Genomic DNA, 11737 nt, shown 5'->3' with positions numbered 1-11737 from the left:
TGTGAGAATACTTTGTGCACAATATGAACTGTTATTAACTGACTAAAAGCTTTTTGGGACAGCTAACGCAACAATGTCTGGTCACTTAATGTGTCCCGTTTCGTGTCGGTCTGCACAGTTTAAAGCTCTCTCTGCAGGGGTCGAGGAGTTTGCAGGTTGCTGCATGTAAAAAAGCATGCAGAGAACTACAGTGCATCATGCATACTGTCACAGGTGTGTCCCATGCTGCTGCTGCTGCTGCTGCTGCCTGGCAGAAAACAGAGCAGCAGCAAAGAGGGTCAGTGAAACAGAGGAGCAGTCACAATGAGTATCAGGACGAGTTAAAGCCTGTCAGACTTCTTCACTGCTGTCTTTTAATAAGCATTAACGGCAGAGAGAGGTCAGACAAACAGCTACAAATCAGCACAATCAATTCTCCCAACCATTCTAACTGTTCTTCGCATTTTCAATTCATCAGACGCTCTCATTTCTCACGGTTGTGTGCACGAAACAGGGCCTGTTTTCTGTGCACGTACATGCATGTGTTAGTGTGGGAATGAGACCCCTCACCTGTTTGTCCTCATAATAGACACCTTGTCGGCCTTTATCCCCTCTTATTTATCTGTTCTCTCACACTGTTTTTCATGACTTTTACATTCTGTTCTTACTTGGATGCTACTTGAAATGGAGCAAAAATAAAATGCTTTAGATACGTCAAAGTGAAATGACCTATTTATAAAAAGAAAAACACATTTGTTCGAGTTATGAGAGGAGATGTAATCCATCATTTCCTCCTCATATTATATAAAAGCAGTTTTTTGTCAGCACAGGATTCACTTGTGCAAACCTGAACTCTGTGCAGAGTTTGGCACCAGAGGCCTTCATGTGAGTCCCTGCAGCCCGGACCTTTGTTAATGAATGTAAGTGACTTCCTTAAAAAACGATCGTTGATGTCTTCGTTCCTCTCAGAGGACGTCTGACCCGTACGGAGCTCCTGCTCGTCATGCTGACTCTGCTGAGAGAGTTTAAGTTAATCAGGCCGAAGACGCAGGAGAGGCAGGCTACACCCCCGTCTCTGAGGTCACTCCATCTGATGAACCTTTGTGCATGAAGGTCAAACTCAGGATCACACAGTAACATGTAGCAAACAGCTCCATCTAGTGGGCAGAGTTGGGTATTGCATGACATAAAGAGTATGGGACAGGCTGCTTCTTGTGGACAGCAGTGTTAGTTATTCAGGAAGTCGAGCGAGGTTCTCAGACTCAGATTATCTTTATTTAAGGGGAAACTTGTTTGCAGCAGGAGCACACAGAGCAACACCCAAGGACAACATCAACAGTACAAACAGACCCAATAAAGATCAAACCTGAACGTCAGACACAAAACAAACACCACAATATAAAAGGACAAAACAACAACATTTCTGCCGTGTGGAAATATGCAAACGTGCTTTTTTGGAGGTGTGCAATGTGCAAAAACAGCAGCAGTGCAAGTGAAGCAACCTGAGTGTTAACTGTCATTAAGCATATGAATTGCACTTGTTATAAACGAGACATAAACTCTTTTAGTCTTTGCACCGGTGCCCTGAAACGACGGCCTGAGAGCAAAACTCTGAAGAGGATGATTCTGGAAATCCAGCACAACACGAGCCCTCCTCAGACCTGCCTGTTGTAAATGGCCAGAAGCCGAGCCTGACACCTCCCTGAGATGTTACTGGTTTTGACAAGCCTTCCAAGTCTATTCTTATTGGCCAAGTTTCGGTTTCCAAAGCATGCAATGAAACAAAAGACGAGAGACACGGAGTGCCGGCATTTAGTGTTTGATCCTCAGCTCTGCAAGTCTGCACGTCCAAGTGTCCTGAGGCAACGAACTGAACCAAAACATGCTCCTCAAGGCCGCTGTTCTGTCAGTTAGTGGGTAAATAAAGTGAACGGCACGGTTCATTAGGCTTTAAAGGAGCATTTTCTCGCCTTTATTTGATATTAAAGCTGAGGAGAGACAGGACAGTCAGAGCTCAGGGAAGAAGCCTGAAGAAGGAGTTGCACTTTTTTATAACAAACTTCAGCTCGTATTGGCTCGTTAACGTTTAATTCTGCTGTTCAGTATTTGTTTACGATCAGAACTGTGACATCACACCCGTGTTCGGTCCCGAGCGCTCTTCTTTCTTGTCCTGAAGTCTCGCCTGATGTGACCGAACCAGAGTGAATCTGGGAAAAACAGTCGGCGCTTCAGATGAAAGAAGTTTTCCTTTTGTGTCTGTGTCCGTCAGTCAGGGGAGGACTGAGGGAACACAGTGTTCTGCTGCGGTGTGTGTGTGTGTGTGTGTGTGGAGGTGGGGGTTCCTTGGAATAGAGGAGGCAGCGGGGGTGCACTGTAAGGACTACTAAACCACAGGCATTGTTACCGAGCCAATGGGGAGTCGGCCATCTTTGTTGGGCTCATTTTCCCTGATTACGTTGAATGCATTTATCTTTCTGTCTGACTTAAACTCACTTTCTGAAGTGTCCAAACGGCTCTGATGACGTCCTCGTCCCTCTGAGACTATAACCCCGCAGCCTGAGCGCTGAACCGCTCCACTTTCCAACATCTGCGTCTGTAACGGCCCGCTGGGAATAATGTGCCTGAGCCGGAGGTCAGGAGCCGCAACATTAATCTGAGAGGGGTCACAGGAACCCGAGGTCACTGTTATGCTTCATGCAGGGACGAATACACCCATGGAAACTTTTATTGTTCATCTTCCACAGAGAAAGTGACTTCACTCACGTTTCAGCTCTTTCCTCCTCACCTTATTTAAACTGCATAAACACAACATATAATGAGACTTTTTCTGCACATTTCATACAATAAAATCAAAGTTGCAACATGTGGTTTAACCCAAAATCCTTCACTCTTTTGCCCCAAATTCAAACACTAAATCTGGCCTGATGAAGTCGTCCGTCATGATCTCCGAGACAGAAACAAACTGATGTCCACATCTGCAGCGTCTCCTCTCGTGCATTAAGATGCATAAAGAAACAAGCGTCTCCCAGGTGATTCACGGGGATCAGTCGCATTAAGAAGCACGCCCTGCCTATCGCCCCTCTGCTCCCCTCTTTGTCTGACTCTCATCAAACAGCTGCATTAATATTTGACTGACAGCCGTGTCAGAATGATCCTCCTGCACCTGTATACAGAGAGAGGAAGATGCTGGTTTTATGCACAGGTTGTAATATGCAGCTCTGCAGCCATCTGCCCGGTGACACCACCTGAGAATGTCTGCATGTGATAACAGCCGGTGGGAACAGGCCCCGGCACGATCAGATAAGCAGCATGTCCATAAAATAGTTCCTAATAAAACCTCCCGGCCTGGACGACGAGCGTCCTGAGAGCCGTGCTGCGTCTGTGTGAATCTTCTCTTAATGGCGCTCTCAGACTTTCTCCTCTGAGTTAATGACAGTGTGTGCGTGAGGGCCAGGCCGGGACACGCCGCTGTGAGTGCCTGGACAGTTGATGTGTGGAGCCGGGTAGTTGGGGATGGGGGGAGGAGGAGTCAGGGAGGTCATTTTGTTTATATCGGCCTGAACACTGAATAATGTGTCATAAAAGTAAAATGTAGAAGCTTTGTTAGAGGAAGCTTAAAGACACTACGTGAAGTTTACATGTGAGCGACTCAGACGTGTTGTGAAAGAGGGACTGCAGGTATGACATCACTAACACGGTATCTACCCAAATGCCCCCCGACCATCAGAGATGTTATTCATAAAAATATATAGCTGTGTTTTCAGGTAATGCTTGAATATTTGGGCCTTGTACACATTTACGTAAATCAAATATTAAAATGGATTTCAGTGTTGAGAATGAAGTTAAACTTTCAGTATTTGTCAAGTATGAGATTTAAAAAATTAGACGAAAGGTTTTAATTAATTTTGCATTTTAAAAAATAAAGTCAAAAGATTTTTTTCCCTCATACTTAAAAACTATTAAACTAAAACTATTAAACTCACTCCTGACACTTTGTCTCTCTTCTAGCACAGAAAAAAAATCCTCTAACACAAAAAATCCACGTTTTCAAACACCTGGTCCTGACACTCTTCTGTACGTCTGTCTTTAAACATGTCCCTCACAGCTTCCCAAAAGCCCAGCTGATGTTTTCATATGTCTGCTTTTATCGACCAACAAACATTTTATTTTCCTACACAGAAGTGTTCAAACTCACATCTGAGAAGCTAAATAAGAGACGCTCTGCGTTCCCCACTAATGAAAGGCACCTGGTGCTCCCATCACAACGAGCCCTAAGTCTCTAACTAGACTCTTCTCCTCAGTCGTCCCTCGGTGGTGGAACGAGCTACCGAACTCCACTCGGTCCGCAGAGTCCCTTTGACCTTTAAGAAGAAGCAGAAGACCCAGCTCTTTATGAACACCTTTGACCTTAATGAGATTGATGACTAGGATGCACTTTATGCTGACTAGATGATGATGATGATGACTATATTGACCTTGTTGATGCTGCTGCTGATTATTATTATTAAAAAAAAAAAAAAAAAGCGCCCTGTGCTCTTCCTGTCAGCTCCAGAGTCCGATCACACCTGAAGCTGTTTGTTGTCTCTTCCTGACTTTGCTCCCTCCTGTCCTGATCGTTGCTCGTGTTGTTTTAACTCTCAGATGTTCATCTGATAAATTAAACTGTAACATTTGTATTTTTGTCACTAGTGTTGCTCATCAGTCGCCTGAGACGAATGTGGAAATCCAAATGATTAATTATTTTGAGGATGAACTAATGAATACATGTTGCACGATTTCCAGTTCACTGAAAAGTTCATGTCTTTATAACCACTTTAATTTAACATGTTGAGTTTTGTTGTTCACTTGCACTTGACAGCTCTGCTGTTATAACATTTATATTTGTGTGTTTGATGTGAACATTTAAAGAATCATACTAACATATGAACTCTTGATAGCTTTAGAACGCCGTGCCCGTCACGCAACAAACGTCTTCATGTTGTTCAGAAGTCTGTATCTGTTAGCACACATGTTCCTGTTTGGATATCATCATCCTTCTCCTCTAACAAAGCTTCCACATTTTAATGAGAATCTTGAAACTTTGCTTGGAAAAAACTTTGGCTGCATGCCGGGGTGTGCAGCGCTGCTTCCACCACTAGGTGGAGCTGCATGTTAAAGTCTGTGCTCAGTAAGAGGCGGACGCTGAGAGCTGAAGCTGCACACTGTCTGAGGCTTTTGAGGTAAACACCAGAAAGACAAACTTCATGACGGAGAGCAACAGTGAGTAATGATGGAAAATAAATCACAGCATCAACATGTGCAAGATGTTTCCCGAGCAGAGAGAAGTGCAACTTTTTTATGAACTTATTTACAAGATCTAAACTCGCTGACTTCTTTAGTAACTTTACACAACTGCTAAAACTTCTCAGAGCTGCAGAGGAGCTTCATGACAGCAAAATCCTGCAGAAGCTTTTTTGATCTGAGGAACATTTTAGTTGTGAGTGTCTCTGCGGAGCTGATGTTAGACTCTTTACACTCCCAACAGATGCACGTCTACTCCACACTGAAAGAAGCGTTTGGGGTTAACATCTCCAGCGTGAGTGTAAAGCAGGAACAAAGCTGTCAGCACAAAGCCGCCTGTCACCATTGACCAGCAAATCAAAGACATTTCTACTCTGGGTTACACTGTATCATCCACTGCCAGCGCATTGGGTTAATTGGGACCAAAGCAGATACATTTGTAGCCGAAAACGGCTCGATTAGGGCCCCTAAGATGTGAGATCATGTGAACAGACCACCTGTGGGGCTTTCATTGCTTTTTCAATATCATTCATGTCAAGGCCCCTGCACTCGCTGACACAGCTTGAGCCGAGCGAGAAGATGTTTCAATTCAGGCTCGCCGCAGAAAAAAACCAAACACAAGACGCGGGGGGCTCTGGCAGGTTTCAGCTCCGACAAACCCAGAAAGGCGAGTTCCAAAATGCTCTTTGAATAGCAGGACGTCCATCAAAGCATCCAAATGGGGACATTTAGGGGGAACCTTGGCACATCAGACAGACACTCCTAATACACACCACCTTTCTTCTGGGCTGCTAAAAAGAAAGATCAAAGTTTGTGCAGATGAAAAGGGTCTGTTCCCTGCATTTATACCCCCCCCCCCCCCCATTCAAACACTCCCTCTTTTTACTAAATTAAGAAAGCGGGCTTCGGCAGGCATGTGAAGAGGACTTTAACAATTATGGAGATGCTCCAACTCAACCCCTGCCTCTAATTACCGGTCTCTGATGGTTAAAAGGGCTTCCTTTCTGCAGCCGGGACTCTAAAGCGGCTGTTTCTGCCCTCCTGAGCACCACAAAAATCTGCCCCACGGAGCCATGCTCGGGGAAAACACTGCAACAGAGAGAGAGTTCAGATTTATCAAATGTTTTATTGTCAAAATAAAGGTCGTATTTGCTTTTTCTCACAAAAAGAGACATCTACACTTTGTACAAATTTACAGCTTAGCTTATAAAGTTTTCTTTTATACACAAATATACAAGACTTTACATAACTTTATATAAATACATTTGAAATTACAAAAACAACGAAGACCCGTAAAATACTTGGGCGCTTTAAGGCTTAATTTAAACCATCTTTGATGTGATTGAGTTACAATGTTCTCTGGCACGTTGTAGGCAATAAAAACTCTTTGTATGAAGCTAGTTAGGACCCAAACTGTGTCTCTGCCTACAGCAGGTAATGCCCAGGTTGTGTGTGTACCTCTACTACATTAAAACAGGGAGGTGTGTGAATGCCAGGTACATTGTTTCAGCCAGCTCTCCCTGCAGAGGTGAGTTTGGGGGGAGTAAAGGGGGGACACCTCAGCAGCAGTTCATTACAATGCAAATTGCTTAAGACAGGGAGTGATGGGTTATCTCCCAAACAATTAGCAGTCCACATAAGCTGCTTTTTCTCGCATTCAAACCTGGGACAATGGCATCTGCTTGGGGCAGGACACGGAGCTGGCTGTGCCTGACCTCCACGTCAGTCCGGTGCTCACGTCACTGTACATGGAGCCGCTCGTGCCCTTACTCCCCCAGCAGCAGCGCGTGCAAAAAGTCCTCCATGAGTCCAAAGTTTTCCCGGACCAGATCCACACTCCGGACGTGATGCCCACCAGAAGGCACATAAAGTACTTGAGCATAAAAACGGCATAGTCCGGGCTCCTGCGGTCCCGCTCCAACAGGCAGTTGGAGCAGTTGTGCGTGATCTCCCAGCTCTGCCTGTTGTGCTGCTCGTAAAAGTAACAGGCGACAATGATTGTTGCTGGGACGGTGTAGAGCACCGTGAAGATGCCGATTCTGATCATCAGCTTCTCCAGTTTGTCCGTTTTGGTGCCCCCCTGTTTGATGACGCTGCGGATCCGGAACAGGGACACAAATCCGGCCAGCAGGAACATAGTGCCTATGAATAAATAAATCACCAAAGGGGCCAAAACAAAGCCCCGCAAGTTGTCCAAGTTCTGGTTCCCCACGTAGCAGATCCCAGCCACAGAGTCCCCGTCCACGGAGCTCAGCGCCAGCACCGCGATGGACTTCACGCTGGGGATGAGCCAGGCGGCCAGGTGGAAGTACTGAGAGTAGCTGGCGATGGCCTCGTTGCCCCACTTCATCCCGGCCGCGAGGAACCAGGTCAGCGACAGGATGACCCACCAGATGGAGCTGGCCATGCCGAAGAAGTAGATGAGCAGGAAGACCACGGTGCAGAGCGCGGGGCCGGTGGTCTCGTAGTGGATGTGCTCCAGGTCGAACTCCCGGTTACACGCCACCTTCTCATGTCCGGCGATCAGCCTCACGATGTAGCCGATGGACACGAACATGTAGCAGGCAGAGAGGAAGATGATGGGTCTCTCTGGGTACTTGAAGCGCTCCATGTCGATGAGGAAAGTTGCGACGGTGGCAAAAGTTGACACGAAGCACAAAACAGACCAAAGTCCGATCCAAAAGGCGGTGAAAGCTCGCTCGTCGTGCGTAAAATAGGGGTTGTGGCACGGCATGGCGCAGTTTGTGATCTGACCGGTCTTGACGCGGTTGTAGAGCGGGTGTCGGTCCGTGTTCACAGGCACCATGGGCTCCAGACACTTGCACCCCGGCTCACAGGGCGCAGCAGGCGGCTTGTATTTCCCAGGCGCGACGGGTCGGCTCGGCTTATTTTTAGGAGGACTGTAACCCTTCCCGGGGTGGTTGGTGGGTTTGGAGAGGACAGGGGACACTGTGGTGGAGTCGGTTCTGTTGTAGTCCATACACAGGGTGTCGGGGTTGCCCTGCACAGGCAGCAGGTCACACTTCATCCTGTCCGGCCAGGGGAAGCCGTACTGCCTCATGAGAGGCGCGCAGCCGGCCCGGGCGCGCTCACACACGCTCCGGCACGGCGGGAGAGGTTTCTTATAGTCCTCCAGGCAGATCGGGGTGTACATGCTGCACAGGAAGAACTTCAGGTCCGGAGAGCACTGGATCTCAACCAGAGGCCAGAACTGGTGCACCTCCAGTCCCGCCTCGTCCTGCGTGTCGTGATTAAACTGGTTGGGCATGTATGTGTAGTTGTAGCCGATCCCCCGACACAGCGGCACGGCGATCTCCTGGCAGGTGATCTCCTTGGCCGTAGTGCAGCTGGATCGGGGCAGGAGAGCGAGAGAGAGGAGCAGGTAAATCCCAAACAGGTCCATCTCTCCGGCGCGTCGTGTCCCCCCTCAGCTGCTCTGCTTCCAACAGAAATAAATCCTCTGCGTTCTCCTCCGCTCCGGTTAGATGTCGCGCAGCGAGCCCATCTCGCTTCTGTTGGGATCTTGCACGGAGTTGCAAGCAATGTGCAAGCCGTGTTTACTTTCAGCTGAGGAGGAGGAGAGAACACAGCCTTCAGGGCGGCGAGCAGCAGGCAAGATGGCTGAGAGGAGAGTCCACCTTCTCCTGGAGAAGCCCCCAGTATCCTCACACACACTGAAAAATAAAACAGGTGCTGCTGTGCGATCGCTACAAAAATCAGAATGTGGGCCTCGTTTCTTTCTCCAAACACAGCGGCTACATTCAGTCGGCTCGTCCCACCTCAGTCCCGGTTCCCATACAAATCAACGGATTGGAGACGACGCGGTGCCGATATATACAAGAGCCATGCAGGCGACACCCCCGGCGCGGCTCCTCCAATCACAGAGCGGCGGGGGCGGTGCTTCCCAGCAGTCAATCAACTGTTTTACCTACATGTTTTGTTGTGGCTTATAATCATACAGGTTTAGCCACTGTGTGAGGCGCCGGAGTGCAGGATGCTGGAGCATAATTTCACTAAGCACAAATCAAACAGCCACTGATGACTTAATTATAAGTTAATGATGGTTTAAGTCCAGATCCACAGCTGCTGTGAAATAAACTACCTTAATAAACGCCCCCATTACAGCTTCATATCACTGAACTTTAAATTTAAAGACAATAAAGTCATTAAAAGACGCCATGGAGCTCCACATGTTGGATCTTAGGAGAATATTAACGCACTACTTTAATAATCCGCCTCTGTGGCTGAACTGTTGTAACTTCCTTTCACACATCATCTTTGATAGTGTTACAACAATAACAGTAACATGCAGGATGTGAGTCCACAGCTCCTGATGATTGTTTCTCTGAGTGTGAGAGAGAGGCCAGTTTGGTAAATTGGCTAATTTGCGCATGATAAGACTTCCCGGGGAGCTGTCTGTCCTTGTGAAAAGCTGTTTTATTTTTTAAATGAGGTGCTAATGTTTCGTTTAACGCTTGCATAGAGCTCCGCGGGAGGCGTAATTGCGCGAGGCAAAGAGCGAGCAGCAGAAACAGAGAGAGAGTGCGAGGAGCTCTGCGGCTGTCTGACACGAATCTTATGGTGCTAAATTGTGTTTTTCATGTCTGATATTATCCTGGAAACTTCTGTATGCACAGTGTGTCTTTGTTAAAGTCATGACATCCTTATCTCCTCTGTTACTGGATTACTGCACACGTTTAAAACGAGTGTGTGGCATTTTGCAGAACAACCGGATTTCATGTGTTTGCAGAGATATTAGCTGTGATGGACATTTACTGAAGAACTAATAGATACTTTAGTGTGTTTGTGAGGTACTTACTTCACTTAAATGTCTATTTTATGGACTTTAAACTTCTACGTCACCACATTCACAGGGAAATAATGTCCTTTTTACTACTCTATATTTCTCTAACAAGCACAGTAACTTCACAGATTACATTTCACATAAAAAGAAGACGATAAACTTTAAAATAAGACTCATTGCAACACTTACAGCAGCCTAAATTTATACTTCAAATCAGTATGTAGAGTTTGAAGTAGCTGGTAGTTTAACTACATTAAAATACATAGATTTATTTTGACATTTCGTCTGCGATCGCGACTTATTTTTGTTACCTTTTATGTTGCACATCATTTTTCTTCGGTAATTAAGATAATTTACAAAATGTGACTGTTAAACATTTGTATTAACTTCTGACTTCTCTTCCTTTTATTCTGAAAGCTATCTGACAGAGCGTTCAGTTGTCCTACGGTCTGGACGGACATTAAAGGCGTACCAAGAAAGACATCGCAGCACTTGAATAGTTAATGAACGTTTTTTGAGTTGTTAACGACTGAAAGTACTCTTCTCTAATGTATAGGAGCCCTGTTTGTCATGTATAAAGACATGTCCAGGCAAGACATTAGTCCTATGTGTTGGTCATTAGAAGTTACTCGGCTAACTGTGACCCTGCACTGTGCGATATCCAAAGCTGGACTGTGTCTGGGCTACTTTCTAGATGACTGATGGACATGTTAATAAAACAGAAGCTGACATGAATGTCACTCTTCCACCAATGATGGGCTATTTTATTGTTCTGTTTTATGTAACAGCAGCTTTAGTTGCCTAAATAAGATTTCTTCCTCGACCTCAACTCTCAGTAAACTCACAAAACCTTCTGTTAGAAGGAGGTCACAGAAGCAGCCATGTGATCAGCACATCTGTTTGAAACTCGATATTCATTTTACCACCAACAGGGATGTTTGTGAATAGACATTTTGTCCTGCGCTGAACGCACACACACACATACACACACACACACACACACACACACACACACACGCACGCACACACACACGCGCACACACACTCAGTGTGCAGGAGCCGGGCGTGGTGCTGCTGGAGTTTAAGTTTAGTGGTATTGTGTTTGGAACGGAGCCAGGTCTTTATCATGTGAGGCAGCCTCGACCCACTGAACGGATAAACTCACCCAGAGTGAGCCGAGCATCAGACTGATTGAGAGAGTCGCCGCTGTGAGATAACAAGGAAGGAGCTCTGTTAATGGCTGTTTGCTTTTGATTAGGAAACAAGAGTTGGTCTAGCCGGAGCGGTGGAGTTATGTGAGTGAGTGTGCACACGATGGCTGGTGGGATGTTTCCTTAATAATAAACCCTGGTGTCTGAGGTGTGTGAAATAGGGAGGACATTAAAAGTAGGGAGTGAGGGTAAGGTGGTGGTCACTGTGTGGGAGGGTGATGGAGGGAGCAGAGCGGGCGTCCAGTCTGAGAATGATTCACTCAGAGGAAATCCTCTCAACGCAGAGCTGCACGCTGTGAGAAAATATCTCGCCGCCTTAAAGAAACACTCCGAGAGCCATGAATAAAATCCAGAGTTACATCAGGATTCAAAGTTAAAGTGTTCAGTTTAAAGCCCCATTCTGTCCGTCAGAATCAAGTGCTCCCGCTGAAGAAAAGGAAGCCCCATCGAGTGTGACCGCCTG

The 11737-nt window shown here is 46.4% G+C and overlaps 1 protein-coding gene across 1 annotated transcript; it reads right to left on the bottom strand.

The window, feature by feature from the left end:
• Window positions 1-6407: 6407 nt before the first annotated feature.
• On the bottom strand, window positions 6408-9042 carry fzd8a (frizzled class receptor 8a). The gene has a single exon (XM_069667157.1). It carries the CDS (start codon window positions 8660-8662, stop codon window positions 6917-6919), a length of 1746 nt encoding a protein of 581 aa, XP_069523258.1. The 5' UTR covers window positions 8663-9042; the 3' UTR covers window positions 6408-6916.
• Window positions 9043-11737: the final 2695 nt, after the last annotated feature.

The sequence above is a fragment of the Semicossyphus pulcher genome, unplaced genomic scaffold, assembly GCF_022749685.1.
Source record: "Semicossyphus pulcher isolate SPU_LCO1_2020_fin unplaced genomic scaffold, fSemPul1.0.p SCAF_18, whole genome shotgun sequence".
NCBI lineage: Eukaryota > Metazoa > Chordata > Actinopteri > Labriformes > Labridae > Semicossyphus > Semicossyphus pulcher.
The sequence above is the reverse complement of the archived record's forward strand: the minus strand, read 5'-3'. Positions and strand labels throughout refer to the sequence as shown.

Excerpts from the sequence above, each read along its gene's own strand:
- fzd8a (XM_069667157.1), bottom strand. The coding sequence starts at position 8,662 with ATGGACCTGTTTGGGATTTACCTGCTCCTCTCTCTCGCTCTCCTGCCC.